Below are 16,373 nucleotides of genomic sequence, written 5' to 3' on the forward strand. Positions count from 1 at the left end.
AAGCGAGCATATTTTTCTATTTTTTTTCTAAGAAAGATTTAATAACGAAACTCTCTTTTTAACTTCACTAAATGAGAACAAATAAAATTCTTGCTTACGTTTTTAGCTTGCCTCGCTTCTGTTGCGCAGCATAAGGAAATAGGAAATGCGGGTTGTTTTCCTAATTTAAGCTTTGAAGCGCAAATTTTCGTTCCTCGAACTAAAACTTTTTCTTCCCGTAGTTAAGAATTTTTTCTAATGCATTTCTCATGGCATCCGCAAAGATAAAAAAATAATAAAAATATTAAATTGTAATAATAGAAAAGGAACAAAAAGTGGAAAAGGAAAAAGTAGTTCAATTAAATTTATACAGTGAAAGAATTCATGAAAACCTTCCCCCATTATTTTGAAATTCTAACAATCGGGCGATTATTTACTGCAGGTTGAAGAGAAAATATATATCTTGGTTGTCCAAAAAGGGAGTGCAGATAATGTAGAAATAAACAAATCGAAAATAAACATCGAAAATAAACAAATTGGTTGACTTTCGGCTGTTTAATTCCTGATGTATATGCGTTAAAAAAACAAAGTAACCTATAAAAATTAGACTTAAGTTGAAAAATATTAGTGAGAAATAGTATAGTGAAATATAAGTTTTATATATTAATTTTATTTTATTTCATAACCGGTGTTGAACAGCCGACCTAATTCTAAGTTTACAACTATCTATATTCAACTTTTTATTTCTTATAATTTTGAATCCAACCCAGTTGACTTCCGTACTGATATTTGGGACAAACTAAGCTTCGTAGAGTACTTTCTTATGAAACTAACCTATATTTGCGTTACATGGAGAGAGAAACCACGAAAACCTCCCACCTTTAGGCGGACGAGAAAGGGACTCAAACCCATGATCCGTCTACTCCCGATGATATTTTACGTCAGCACAGTGGTCGGTTTAAGACGGGAAAAATTATTTTCAACCAGCCACCGCTAGGTTTCTAACCTGGGTTAGAAACCTAGGGGGATTTTCTAAATTTGAAATTAGTTTAATTTTTTAATAAAAAGAATGTAATTTTTGTCTGTTTTTTTGCTAATGAAAACCTTTCGCGATTTTGAATAAACAAGTTACTAAAAGAATTCCAGAAGGTAAAGGCAGCAGGCACTAATGCTGACCATATTGCCACCATCATGTCGTTGACCTCGAGATTGTGCAACTTTAGCCTCCGTAACTCTTCTCGCGGACCAACAAGCTGTTATGGGAGATCTTTACTTTATTAGAAAAGCAATTGCAACCTATATGCAACCGTTTCCCGTAAGACAATTTCTGTTATGCTTACCAGGGAACTCAATTTTTTTGCTAATCCTTTTCATATTTTTTCTCCAAGAGGCAAGGTCAACTTAATGAACTTGCTTCTACTATTGAAGTGAAATCGAATTTTTATTTGTATGTTTTTTTCTTTATTTGTATGTTTTTTCTTTATTTTAAATTTTTTCTGAACTTAATTTTTTTTATTTTTGTTTAGATTGTTCAAATAAGTTTTTTAATAATATTTTTTAATTTTAATACTTAAACTTAAGAAAAAAAACCCGAATTATTTACGTCATAAGAAAAAAAGAGAGAATTGTTTAGATTTTAAAGATATTCTGTTTTCTTTTAGTCATGTAAGGAAATGTAATGACGTTCCATTAAGCGAAGAATATTCAGCTAGTCGACTGTAAATTAATTAGATTCCCGTCAATTCTAAAATATGATCTGCTAGGTTCGGAAATTCCTGGCACAAGAAAAACGAAGATAAATTCCAATTTTCAATTCTTCTTATGATTGAATGCCCTTTTTCCGCTTTATTTTACTCGCATTGGTTGTTTAATCTTCTCAGGAATTTAACACGAACTACATTCCGAAAAATCGAAAGATTGGTATTTTCTTGAGTTTCATATTTCAAGTGAAAAGAACAGCGCTTTCGAAAAATCTTCGCCTTCACCCATTGCAGCCTTTAGGCTATCACAATGCTTATACGCCGTATCTTATTTACTTTTGACTTACATCTTAAAAGATACCCTTCCCTAAGGTACGACAGAAATATAATACTTGTTGTTTGAAAGGCTGAATCCAAGCAAAATGCTGAAAAGATGGAAGAAAATGTATTGGACCAAGGTTTTATATAAGTCAAAGATATTACCGTTTGGGCTGTATTGAAAAATGTTAACGATGGGAAAATAGTGGTTTACTTTCAAGTCTTTATGTTAGGTGTTTTGAGATTTCCTTTTGTAATAATATTGCCAGAAAGATTTTTTATAGCTTTCTGCGGAAATATTTTAAAATCTTGCCGATAAGTTTGAATCGCGATTTTTTAAGGTGAGTGTTGATGGTGAATGGTGATTCTTTAATCAAAGGCAATACTTAGCCAGCCTTACAAAAAAAAAATTTTCAGTTTATTTAAACGTTAGGTTGCTTTGATGTTTAGTTTGTTTTGATTTAAGATTTAAGGTTGTTTAGATGTAAGAAGAATATTTTTGTTTAAGTTTGTTTAGATTTAAGGTTGTTTTGATTTAAAGTTGAATTGATTTTAGGTCGTTCTAATTTGAGGTTGTTTTGATTTAAGGTTGTTTCAATTTGAGATTGCTTTGATTTGAGGTTGTTTTGATTTAAAATTGCTTTCATTTAGTACTGAGAGAAGAAGCATGGTCAAAACTACTATGGTTAAACTTACCGTGTTTCTGACTCTATGGAAATACCTAAATGCTCCATTATTTTTAGTGAAGCTCTTTGATAATGATGTAGGTCAAATTAACCATAAAATATAGTGTTATAATAAGTGGTAAAATTTGGTAAATGTGGCAAGATTTGTTAATTTTTAAATGATTCCTTAGAATATGTCATAAAAACCATTGACTCTTTTAAATTTACTTTTCACTGTTTTATTTTTTACTAAATATGTGGCAATAGAAACAGTATTTTTGAAAACCAGGAATTTCCAACAACATGAGCGGAAAAATTGCAAAATGAATGTTTTACAAATACCATATATTTTAGTTTTATTACCAGATTTATAGTTTTTTTTAACCAGAAATGTTATTACCCTTTAGTATGGAAATTTTAACAAATTTTTTTTCGCCTTGAAAGTTTATTGATTTAAGGTTGTCAGTAATAAAGTTTAATGTTTGATGCAATGATTTTTTGCCCGTAGAAAAACACGGCAATAACACATTCTTTATGAATTACATTAAAATCAAGATTTCGCTATAATTTTCTTAAATTTTAAACCATGATGAAGCGGCATAAAGTAAAATGAATGATTTATTTACTTATATTTAAGGAATCAATATTTTAAATGAAGTATATCAAAATTGAGTTTTTTAAAGTTTCCTATATTCTTAGCCTTTCCTATTTAAAGCATAATCAACAATGTAGTCTAAAAAACTTGTGTTAATTATTATACATATACGATTATACATATACGATTATACATATACGATTTTCCTTATTATTTCTTTACTCTCAGAGAAAATTTCAAATGGGGCGACATTTGGAGCGAACATGTTCGTTTCACTATCATCAGAAATTCATTCTCTTCTTTCTATAGTTTTTTCAGTTTTTGTTTCAGAAGTATTCTAAGTAAAGTGTGAAAAAGAACTGAAGCAGTCATAATGAAATATTTTTACTGCTGACATATACTCTCACAGCTATTAAATAATAATGTAATTGGAAATAGAAATACTTTTGGGTTAAATTTATTTGTATTAACTTCGAAAACCGCTTACTATATATTTTAAATTTGGAACTTACGTGGAGAAATGTTTTGTTATCGAATGAAAAAACGGAAAACCTGTCTAGGCATAGAGTTGACAGAAATTGTATTTTAGTTTATTTCCTACAAAACAATGAAAAAGCACTATTCTGCAAAAGAAAAAAAAACAGAAAATTTGCAATAAATAAATTTAAAAAGCTCTATGAACTGTAGTAAATTGCAAAAAGAAAAATAATTTGTAAAATAGAATTGGATAAAAAAATTTTAAAATCTATGAAAGACTTTTTTACAATTGTTTTACTTTTTACAATACAAAGTTTTATTCTATTTCTAAAACTCTTGGATGTTATTCAAAAGATATATATTTTCACTTTTTTATGTATTTCTTTGAGAAATGTTAAAAATGTTTCTATGTATTTAAAAATCACGTAAAATCAATCCTATTTAATAAAAATGTTTGCCTGCATATTATATCTAAACTAAAATCTTTTAATATAGTAAAGAGAAAAAATATTCAATTAGAAGTAATGTTTTTCTTCATGCATGAATTCTTTTACATTCTCATAGCGAACAAACTCCAAATAAAACTTTCTTATTGAAATAACTAATAAACTTTCTCGTGAAGTATTGTTTAAATTTATAATGTCGAGTGCGATAATCTGAAATGTATCAACATAGCGCAAGATGTTTTATTGAATTATACTAATTACATTACTTTGAGTAACACTTTGTGCCAATTGTAATAACTTATATCAACAACATATCACACACATCTTATTAGGCTGTTTAAGAATCAAATAATTTATTGCATTAGTCGGCTAAAGAGTTCGATGATATATTTTTACTTAAACAAAAATGACGCCTTTATTTATCAGCATTTAAAATAAAGAAATGTTGCGTCAATAAAATATTGATTAGCAATAATAATTGATCTTTGAAAGATTTTAGTAAAAGCGGGAATCCATAAACTTCAAATAAGCACATTTTGGTTTTGGGCAGTTTTTGTTTCTGATTCAGTTTGAATGATCGGTTGGAGTTGTAGGGTGAACTTAGTGTAAGTTTATTTTGTGTACTGGAGATTATTTCGTGACCAGTTAATCTTCCATGATGAAATTGATATCGACAAAGTCTTAAATTCTTTTTACGAAGTTACCCGAAAAAAGTATTTTTTCTGAAACAGTTTCGGTAATAGAATTCAATTTATCAATCGAATGTGGGCAGTTCGATGGCAGTTTTTATTTTTAGGTGCTTTATATGAGTTTCTGTTCTTAAGAACAATATGAACATTCATTTGAGAATGTACAATGAATGAATGAATGAGAAATTATCACTAGTTTGATAATGGGAATATTACTAGCGCAAATTAATTTAGGAATAAAGAAATTATAGTTTTGATTAAAAGTATATTTCAACCTTTTCATACTTAAAATAACTTTCCACTTTTTTTGCAAAAGACTCAAAACGCATGTTTATAAAAAAAGTAATTAAATATTTGGGTATACATGATAGTTTTCTTATTTGTATTTTCATTAGTAATTAAAAGAACTACGCTGTAAAATTGTGGTGTAATGCCTATCGGAATTTGGTGTTCGAAAACATTAAAATCTGTGTGAATAATTACTTTATTTCAAGTTAATACCAAATTAATCATTCTTACCCACTTCAAAAGGTGTAGCTTAAACTTAACACCAATAATTGATAAAGCTTACACCACTCTAGCAGCTCTTGGGTGAAAAAGGTGACTTTCTCTGATCTGTAAATTTGGGCGAGTGATTAGTGTATATTTAAACTATTTGATTAAACTCTTGTGTGAAATTATGGAAGGGCATGCTTCATATAATGAATTCTTTTAGGGCATTATTAGATGTTTAAAGGCGAATAACTGTGCAATTTCAAAATATTTACAATATGGCTGCAAAGATGGCATTTTGTTCACTAAAAAAGTATGTCTTGTCCGATATTATTAACAAACTAGTTCCAATCTTCTTTACTGGTAAATAAGAAATATTGATTGTGGATGATAATTTGCAATGCTGCTTTAATCAATCTTCTTGACAAATTTATTTGAGTAACTACTCAGATAAATGGTTATAAAATGTATGTTTCAAGTTTTAGTCTCAAGTTTACAGAAATTCATAAATTTTATAAAATAATTTTATAATATTCAACTTTATACACTTTGATTCTTGTTTTATATTGTACCATAAAAGTAACTTTGCTAATTTTTATGTGTATTATATAGTACTGTAGTCATAAATTTAGTATTCCTGAATAACAAACATGATGGCAGCTCACTTTTTCTTACAACAAGAACTATCCTTGGTTTTGGTGCAGAGGAACACTTAGTGAAACACCACTTGGTGTAAAGTAGTTGCCACTAGTTTTAGTATTCAGATACATAATTTTTTTTTACAGTACACTGATTACTTGAACTATTATTGCCAGTCTCAAGAATTATTAGTTGCTTGTAACACATCGGCTGATAAGTTCCCGGTCTAATGAAGTAAACACAACTTTTTTAGTAAAATTCAAAGTTATTCATCAACATAGTCTCCTTTAAGAGATATACAATCACTCCATCGCCTCTCTAACATCTCTATACCTTTCTTAAAAAAAGAACCATCTTTGGCCTCAAAATGGGTGTTTGTTTCGGCAATCACTTCCTCATTCGTGCTGAATCACTTACGCGCGAGCGTTTTTTTCAAGTCCGCAAACAAGTAGAAGTCACTAGAAGCCAAATCTGGTGAATAGGGTGGGTGCGGGTGAATAGGGGATGTCTGACACAACGTCAAACAGCTCTCTGAATTATCAATTCGTTGTTGTTTTTGGTCAACTGTTAGCACATGCGGCACCCACTTCGAAAACAGCTTTCTCATGAACAAATGTTCGTGCAAAATAAGGCCTACACGCTCTTTTGCTATATTTAGAGTATCAGCTATGTCATGCAACTTCATTTTGCGGTTTTCTATAACAATTTTGTGGACTTTTATTATGTTTTCCGGATTAACCACACCTTTAGGGCGTCCAGAGCGTGGCGCATCTTTAACATTTGTACGACCACGTTTAAAGTCAGCAAACCAGTCAATAATGGTCGATTTTCCTGGTGAAGAACCCGGATAACACTTATCGAGCCAAGCTTTAGTTTCTACCGTGTTTTTTCCCATTAAATAACAATGTTTAATAAGAACTCGAAATTCTTTTTTTATCCATTGTTTCAATAATATAAGTTGGTGTTCGATTAAAATCACTGTAACTTTAAAATCAATCGGCAGATCGTTATAAAATTTTGACACCTTTTATTTGAAGGTTAGGACTTGCTAAACAAAATACTAATTCTGCATTTAGGGTGCCATCTGTATGTCAGACCGGAAACTTATCAGCCGATGTGTTATATCATTATTAGGTTAAAGTACTACTAGTTAAGTACTTTCGTTAAGTAACTAAGCACTAGTTAAGTAATTTTGTTTTGTTTGGTTAAAGTACTTTTATTATTGATTTACTCGCAATGAGTAAGAAATACTTGGACGTTTATAAAAATCTTCAGTTCGAAATTTTTCTAAAATAAAAATTTTAAAATTTAATGTATGGCTTACTTTAACTTTGATGGAAACAGTGCTATTTTAACCAAATAATTTTTGTTACATATAGGGTGTTTCGTGATAATCGTTCTTAATTAATGCGTTTCGAGTCCTTTAAAAAATGAAGCAAGGAAGTATACATATTAGGGGTCAGAAATTCATGCTTAATCTGTGATATATTAAAGCGCTAAGAAAATGCAAAACGTGTAATTTAAGAGGAAGGTAAGATTATAATCCTCGAAACCTGCTTGGCTCTTGGGGAAAACTGAAAAGATGCAATAGACGATTTTCTGGTGATTTTGATTTGGTTTCGATATTTTCCCGTATTTTTAATAAATTTTGTCAAATTTTGAATACATTTTTGGTTTTTCTTTACTTAAACATTAATTCTGAATTTCCGAAATTTATATATACTTTTCGAATTATAAATTTTTCAAAGATTCCATAAATATATAATAAGGGTGGCGATTACAGAAAATTTTATATATTTACCCCGAGTAAAACGTTTTTAACTCAAATACTTTTTCGCTTCTTAATCGTTTTATTTTTGTGTATAAATTATATGCATTGCGTCTCGAAATTGTTTTAATAAATTTGTCGTATAGGAGGCATAATATTATAACCCTTTGACTCAGAAAATTATATTATGCGAATTTTTCATATTTTTTCTCCCCTATTTTGCATTAATATAGGTCAAAGTAAATGAAAAATATTATGTATATCATTTTAATTTATCATTATATTTATGGTTATAAAATGCAGCATGAATCACCGGTATCTTTTTCTGTGTTGAACGTAAAATGTTCCAAACACTGCTCATTTCCAAACAATAATTTTATAAATTCGCACTTATTTCAAGTTTAGATTTAGGAGAAACAGTTATTCATCATTAAAATTTCCTTAATTTACAAAATCAATTAGTGATAAATTTTTGGAAATGAATGAAAAAAAATCAAACTAAATTTTTTTAAATATTATATTTTAATAACTTTGATAAACCTACTCAGTTTTTTTAGTAACTTTAAGATTATTCTTTTTATAATTAAAAAATATAAAAATATTTTTTTGCCTGAAATTTGACGTCAAAAGACATATTAGAGAGGGGTGCCCCATCTACTTTAAAGGCTTAACACGATGGCAAATACAGTAAATTAGTAGTTATTGATCAGAAAAGCTTTAATCATTATCGAGATTTGGACGCATAATTGTAGTCAGAAGTAAACTCGGCTTGAGGTTTAAGACAAGGGTGGATTGATGGACTGACAAGCTCATAACAATGCGTAAATCAGTTAAAACTTAGGTTTAAACAAAATTGATTTTTTATGTTTACTATTTAGTAAAAACTATTAATACTTTTCATGTTGAGATTTTGATTCAAGTATACTATTAAAATATTATTTTTAAATCAATACTTGCATACTGAAAAAAATGAATATTCAAATATCACGAAACTTTTATCGTTTATACGAAACAGTTAACTAGTATATGCTCCGAGTATATGAATAAGATTTCACCAAAGTGACGCTATCGTCACCATAGAGTAATAAATAGGAGGAGACGGCATGCCCGTAAACTCGTGAAGCCTTAATCGCAACCGCGGCGCCATATTGGTACAACCAAAACAAATCGAACTTCCATAGATATTGTTGAGGATTTATGATAACAGATGGCGCTGAGCGCAAACAATTTTCTTATTATTTTTTCTTCTCTTCTTAAGTTTCAGTTTGGATTTAACCACTGAACCACAATGAAATAAAATCCTTTTTATTATTACAATTTGTGTAATTATTGTCGAATTATTGTTGAATTCGAATCATGGTGCATCGGCCGGGAATAGGTCACCTGCATGAAATGTAAGTTAACATTTGTTTTGTTTTGGTCTCCCTTAAGTTGGTAATTTATTTTGATATTTTATTGCATTAATTGTATTGTATTTATTATAGTAACGTGCGAGCTGTTTATAATGGATGATTTTGAAAAATTAAAGTCCAAAAGAGCAGTAATCAGACAGCAGATTACAAAATTAATAAATAAAATTGATAAATCGTTATTAGAAACACTTCCTGATTATCCTGATTTGTATGATTATCTAAATCAGTTAAATGAAAAAAACGAAACTTTAAAGGCTCTTGATTTAAAAATTGAAAATTATTTTGATAAGAGCGAGGAATTAGAGAGTGAAATCATACAAAGTCAAGAGTATCAAGATCGAGTAGTGGCTTATAAAGGCAAAATTGAAAGATATTTACTGAAATGCCAGACTACAAGACAGGAAGTAACGCTTAATAGTGGTAACAATAATTTACAAGAAAATATAACTTGTAGAAATATCTCGCACGTTGCTAACGTTAAATTACCTAAATTGGAGATAAACAAATTTTTTGGTGATGCTTGTGAGTGGCACAGTTTCTGGAATAGCTATAACATAGCTATACATAGTAATGAGAGTCTTAAAAAAATTGATAAATTTAATTATCTTAAGATGTATTTAGGGGGAGTTGCTTTAAGTGCAATTTCTGGATTCTCATTAACTGAAAGTAATTATGATTCTTCTATTAAGTTGCTAACTGAAAGATTTGGTAGACAAGATTTAATTATTAGTAGTCATATGAATAAACTTTTATCAATTAACTCTGTAAGAAATTCATATGATATTAAAGCTCTACGTAAGTTCTATGACGAATGCGAAATCCACATTCGCAGTTTGCAATCAATGAATGTAACAAAAGGTAGTTATGGTAATTTACTCTGTCCTGTTATTTTGCAAAAGCTACCAGAGGATTTAAATTTAGATTATAATAAAAATAGAAAATCAAGTGTAGATTTTGATATTGATGAACTAATTTCATTTATTAGAAAAGAGGTAGAATGTAGAGAAGCCTCACATGTGTTGTCTAATAGTTCTAAAAAACAAAGTGTTCATTTTGAAACACAGCAACGGTCGGAGAGCCATAGTAAACATAATTATAATCGAAAGTTCTCATCTTCCTCAGCATTAGTTTCGGCATCTAACAACATATTTTGTTTGTTTTGTAATTCCAAAAATCACGAATCGAAAGATTGTTCTCTGACCATCGAAGAAAAAAAACAAACGCTGAAAGATCAATTTCGCTGTTTCCGGTGCTTAAAGAAATATCACACATCCAAAAAATGTTGGAATAAATGTATTTGCACATTATGTAAGAAACCGCATAGCGAATTAATTTGTGATAAATCAGCAATAAATAATGAGTCGAAAGAGAAAAACGATACTTTGGCATCCGTTACCACTTCATGTGTTTCGAAACGAAAACAAAATGAAATGATCTATTTACAGACTTCTTTAGCGTATTTGATTTATGGTAATGTAAAGAAGTTGGTTAGAATTTTATTTGACTCTGGTAGCCATCGCAGTTTTTTGAAACGGGATATTTGTAATGAGTTGAACCTCAGGACCATTAAAACTGAACGGTTGCATGTTTTCGGTTTTGGAGAAAAAATTTCCAAGGGGTGTTCTTATGATTTAGTGAAAGTGAATCTTCAGAACAAAAACGATAAAAAATTAAATGTTTGCATTGAAGCATTTGTAGTAGAAAAAATAACGTGTGGGAAAATAGCCGCACCCCAAGAGAAAATTAAACAATTAGCAAGGAAAAATAATATTTTTCTTTCGGATACCGGAGAAATTGCTGATATAGACATTTTGATCGGCGCCGATTTCCTACATGACGTAATCTTTGATACGTCTTTGAGGCTGGGAAAAGGGCTCGTTGCAACCGATAGTTTATTTGGTTTTGTGGTTCAAGGGAGATTCATGAATAATTGCCAATTAAGTAGGATTGTAAACAATACTATAATATCTGATGTTGATTATTCTTTGTTTTGGAACCTTGAAGGATTAGGAATAAATACTATGAACGAAGAAAATGTGGATAGTAAAAGTGAATTGTTAAAAGGTTTTAATTCTGATTTGCATTTTGAAAATAATAGGTATAGTGTGCAACTTCTCTGGAGACCAAATACAAAACATTTGTTAAATGATAACTTTGAGCTGGCTTCAGAGAGGTTTGACAAATTAAAGAGGAGATTTAAGAATGATAAATCCTTGTTTGAAGAATATAAAAAAGTTATAAAAACTTACGAAAATGAAGGGATAATTGAGAAAGTTAAAAACACTGATCCCCAAAATTATAAACAATGTTATTTACCTCATAGGGCGGTTATAAGAAACGATAAACTAACTAGCAAATTAAGGATTGTATTTGACGGTTCCGCGCATAAGAAAAATGAATTGTCTCTTAACGATTGTTTGTATATTGGGCCAAATTTATACCCAGATATATATGAACTTATGCTAGCGTTTCGGGAAAACAAGATTGCTTTTATAGGGGACGTGCAACAAGCTTTCTTACAAATAGGGATTAATGTAGAAGATCGAGATGTCACAAGATTTCTTTGGTCAGATGACCCCGATAATGATTCGTCTACAGTAATTTATAGATTTTGCCGCGTGCTATTTGGTATCAACTGTAGCCCTTTTCTCTTAGCGGCTACTATTAAAGAGCACATTAAAAAGTTTGCAAAATCAAAGCCTCTTGCGTATGAATTACTAAATGAAAGGGTATATGTCGATGACGTCATAGGGGGAAGTGACAGTACAGATACAGCATTTCAAATAAGTTCTGATTGTGTTGAAATATTTCGGGATGCGGGCATGGTATTGAGAAAGTTTCAAACAAATGATAAAAAATTACGTGAATTATGGAGGAATGCAGGTATAGATGTTCAGAATGAAAAGGAATCGTTAGGTCAATCAGGCTTTCCATTTAAAGTTTTGGGAATTTGTTGGGATCCTGTAAAAGATCTATTTTACTTTGAGTCCAAATATCTGTTAAAATTGATAGACACAGGGCAGATAACAAAACGATTTATTTTGAAAATAATTGGGCGTATTTTTGATCCAGTAGGATTTTTGGGACCCTTTACAATGCTTCTAAAATCTCTAGTTCAAAGCATTTGGAAAAGCGGATTGGAGTGGGATCAAGAGCTACCCTTAGATATGGAAAATCAGTGGCGCGAAATATGTAAACAATTCGGTGAACTTAATGATTTGAAAATACCGCGTTATTATTTTTTCGAATCAGGTAACAAAGAAATTATAAGCTCACAGTTACATATCTTCTCTGACGCCAGCTTAAAGGGTTATGGTACAGTAGCATATATCAGATCAGAAACTAGTGATGGGCATATTTCTACATGTTTTGTTTCAGCTAAAAGTAGAATTGCGCCCCTCAAAATGATTACATTACCACGACTTGAGCTACTAGGTGCCCTCCTCTCTGCTAGATTATTTCGAACTATTACTAGAGCCATAAAAATTCCGTGTGACAGTTTCTTTTGGTGCGATTCCTCTATTGTGTGTTGCTGGATAAAAACTCCTGCCATTCGTTTTAAACAATTTGTGCGTAACCGATTGGAAGAAATTCAAGAGATTACTCAACCTAAGGACTGGTTCCACTGCCCCGGAATTGACAATCCTGCCGATCTTATTAGTAGAGGTGCTTCCATGAGTATATTGAAGAATTCCGACATTTGGTGGAAGGGGCCACCTTGGTTGTCGCTTCCGACCGAAATGTGGCCAGAATTGAAACTCTTCAAAGAAAATGATGAACAAATTGAGTATCGTAAAAATGAAATCACCGTTATGAAATGTGTAGATGGTGAAGAACTTGAGTTGATAAATATCGCTAACTTTAGCAACCTCGAAAAAGTTGTTAGAATCATAGCATGGGTAGTGCGATATTTGAACTGTTTAAAGAAAGTTAAGCTGAATATGGACACTCTGACTGCAGAAGAGCTCCGAAATTCTGAAGATATACTAGTAAAGCTTACTCAAGCAAAATTCTTCGAAAGTGAGATACGAACTCTCCAATCTAGTTTGCCTATTCCAGCTTCTTCTACTATTTTCAATTTAGCTCCTTATCTTGATGAAAAAGGTATCCTGAGAATTACAGGAAGATTGGACGAAGGAGATTATTCTTTTGATGAGAAAAAGCCTATAATCATACCAAGACAGTCTAAATTTGCAGAGTTGCTTGTCAAGCGAGAACACGAAAATGTATTTCATTCTGGAGTAGAGAGCACTCTAGTACAAATTCGAAGAAGATTTTGGGTGCCTAAAGGAAGACAATTAGTAAAAAAGGTTGTCTCGAAATGTTTGATTTGTCGCAGATACACAGCCAAGCCTTCTACCCAAATGACTGGACAGCTTCCAAAAGATCGAATTAGTGAAACTCCTGCTTTTACCGTATGCGGAATTGATTTTGCCGGACCAATCTACATCAAGGGTGAAAATGGAATAAAGAAATCATATATAGCCTTGTTCACATGTGCAGTCACGAGAGCAATACATCTTGAATTAGTCACAGACATGTCTACTTCGACTTTTCTGCTGGCATTCAGAAGATTTCTCTCTAGAAGAGGTGGTTGTCATACAATCTACTCCGACAACGCCAAGACTTTTAAATGTACCGATAAAGAGCTTCAGAGACTATTTGATATTTTGGAAAATTCCGAATTCAAAAACTTTCTTGCTGCTAAAAGAATATCCTGGAAATTCATCGTCCAACTTGCCCCTTGGTGGGGAGGATTTTATGAAAGTTTGGTAAAAAGTGTCAAAGAGCCTCTAAAGAAAATACTTCGAAAAGCTCTCTTAAATTTTGAAGAGATGACCACTATATTGACTGAAATCGAAACCATCGTTAATCTTCGACCCTTGTCCTACGTCACTAACGAAATTGGTGAACCGGAAATTCTTACCCCATCACAATTTTTAACCCCTGGGAAAGAAAAGGCAGAGTATCCAGCCCATTTCATAGAAGCCATCCATAGAGAATCCACCAAAAAGATTCTAATAAAAAGAAAAGAATACCAAGCTACATTATTGGCTAATTTATGGAAGCGCTGGAAGGAGCGCTATTTGTTTAATTTGAGATCTGCACACAACTTTACTTCTCCTAACCAAACAAAATGTTTGAAAGTGGGAGATGTGGTTATGATGGAGGGCACCACAAAATCAAAACTATTATGGGACATAGGTATTATAACAAAAGTATTTCAAGGGCGTGATGGATGTGTAAGATCTTGCCTTATTCGCAAATCCAACGGCGAATATAAACGCCCAGTACAACTTATTTATCCTTTAGAACTCAATGACTGAAATGAACAATGATAAACTTTAATAGTTTATGTTTTTATTTTTTATTTTCTTTCAAGTGAATATTTGCATCTCATTTCAAATTTATTTGCATTTAAATGTTATTTTTTTTAATATGTTTATGTTATTTTTGTCTAATTTTTATGTTTAAAATTTTAGTGAACTCGGAGGAGTTCAAGTGGGGAGTGTTGAGGATTTATGATAACAGATGGCGCTGAGCGCAAACAATTTTCTTATTATTTTTTCTTCTCTTCTTAAGTTTCAGTTTGGATTTAACCACTGAACCACAATGAAATAAAATCCTTTTTATTATTACAATTTGTGTAATTATTGTCGAATTATTGTTGAATTCGAATCAGATATAACCCAGCGAACTTCGTTAAACTAGAGCTGTACGTGTTTAAACATTCTTCAAACTGAGTAATAGATTTTATTTTAGCAATTAGTCTATTGCTGAAAATGATATTAAACCAAATAGAAATTTAAATAATACAGTCTGAAAAGATCAATTTTTCAAATATAGTTGCATGCTTTATATATTAATAAACAGGTTATAATAATTAATTCATATGTTTAAAAAAATTGAAAAGAAACAGTTTTTTTTTTTTTTTTTGACTAAGTGATACATTTACAAATTTAAACAGTTTTATTTTCTGACTTTAAAAAAGTAAGCTAAAACTTTTTATAAAAGAACTTTTTAAAATTATTTATCTAAAAATAAAATCATTTTCTTTATCATTATCTTTCTTCATTTATTTGAAAAAAATGGGACAAGTACCTGATACTCTTTATAATTACACGTAATTTTAATTTCACTTTCTTTTCATCTTATTATAAAAACATGGAAGACCATTAAATATTTATTTCAGTTTTTTATTAAAGTCAAAAGTCAGATGAAATTTTAGTTTTTACTGATTATAAATATGTACAGATTATAATTTTATGATATATATATATATATATACTAGCTGACCCGGCAAACGTTGTTTTGCCATATGATTTATTTCTAGAGTATGAAAATATATCTTATTTATTGTAAGTGTGTGCGTATGTGGTATGTGAGTGGCAGTGGCATGGAGCGCTGTGAACGATGACGGAAGGTGAAAATAACGACACACCAATTAATAATTTTTTAATTTTATTGTAACTTTTTTTTATAAATTATATATACAACTAATACTGAAAATATTAGTAAACAATATTAATCTCTTAGTGCAATGGAGTGTACAATATTTTTTGTCATTCCGTCTTTTGCTAACACAAATAAACTGGATGGTTTACCCACTCGAGAGCATGCCACGTATAATTGTCCGTGTGAAAAACATGGTGTGCTCAAATCTAAGCCACAAACAGACATTGTTTGGCCTTGAGATTTATTAATAGTCATTGCAAATGCCAATCTAATGGGGAATTGAATGCGTTTAAATTGAATTGGCACATCTGTGGGTATAATAGGGATTCGTGGAAGTAATACACTTTCACCCCGGAATTTTCCGTTTAAAATAATGACTTCGATAACGTTGTTCATTAATTTTTTAACGACCAATCGCGTGCCGTTGCACAGCTGTGGTGGGTTCAAATTACGAAGCAAAATAACAGGAGATCCAACTTTAAGTACTAAATTATGCGGTGGCATGCCTGGTAAATCCAATGAATTTAAAAACTCTGTTGGAAAATATGCAGCTTCCATAGGATCGCAAACTGCATCAACGGATTTGTATGTCATTATGTTACCTGGCAATAACTGTTGTATTTTCAGATTCAATTCGTTGACGTCCACATTTTTTGCTGCTAAAATCGCCCTTTCTGCAAGCCACTCATGATTAATGTATTGCTTGTGTAAATCGGGAAATATAAGGTTAATGAGAG

At 30.9% G+C, this 16,373-nt stretch overlaps 2 protein-coding genes across 2 annotated transcripts; one reads left to right on the plus strand and one right to left on the minus strand.

Moving 5' to 3' along the window:
- Positions 1-6,409: 6,409 nt before the first annotated feature.
- Positions 6,410-6,895, minus strand: LOC147815805 (protein GVQW3-like). Its single transcript, XM_087156590.1, has one exon. The coding sequence runs from the start codon at positions 6,893-6,895 to the stop codon at positions 6,410-6,412; it is 486 nt and encodes a 161-aa protein (XP_087012716.1).
- Positions 6,896-9,791: 2,896 nt separating this feature from the next.
- On the plus strand, positions 9,792-14,507 carry LOC122274121 (uncharacterized). Its single transcript, XM_087156591.1, has 2 exons — positions 9,792-12,372; positions 12,433-14,507. The coding sequence occupies exons 1-2, from the start codon at positions 9,792-9,794 to the stop codon at positions 14,505-14,507; spliced, it is 4,656 nt and encodes a 1,551-aa protein (XP_087012717.1).
- Positions 14,508-16,373: the final 1,866 nt, after the last annotated feature.

Source organism: Parasteatoda tepidariorum, chromosome 2, assembly GCF_982258835.1.
Source record: "Parasteatoda tepidariorum strain Cologne lab strain chromosome 2, Ptep-v5.0, whole genome shotgun sequence".
NCBI classification, from domain to species: Eukaryota; Metazoa; Arthropoda; class Arachnida; order Araneae; family Theridiidae; genus Parasteatoda; species Parasteatoda tepidariorum.

Excerpts from the sequence above, each read along its gene's own strand:
- LOC147815805 (XM_087156590.1), bottom strand. The coding sequence starts at position 6,895 with ATGGGAAAAAACACGGTAGAAACTAAAGCTTGGCTCGATAAGTGTTAT.
- LOC122274121 (XM_087156591.1), top strand. The coding sequence starts at position 9,792 with ATGTATTTAGGGGGAGTTGCTTTAAGTGCAATTTCTGGATTCTCATTA. Across the intron at positions 12,373-12,432 it reads AAATCAGTGGCGCGAAATAT|GTAACAAAGAAATTATAAGC; the intron begins GTAAACAATTCG and ends TTTTCGAATCAG.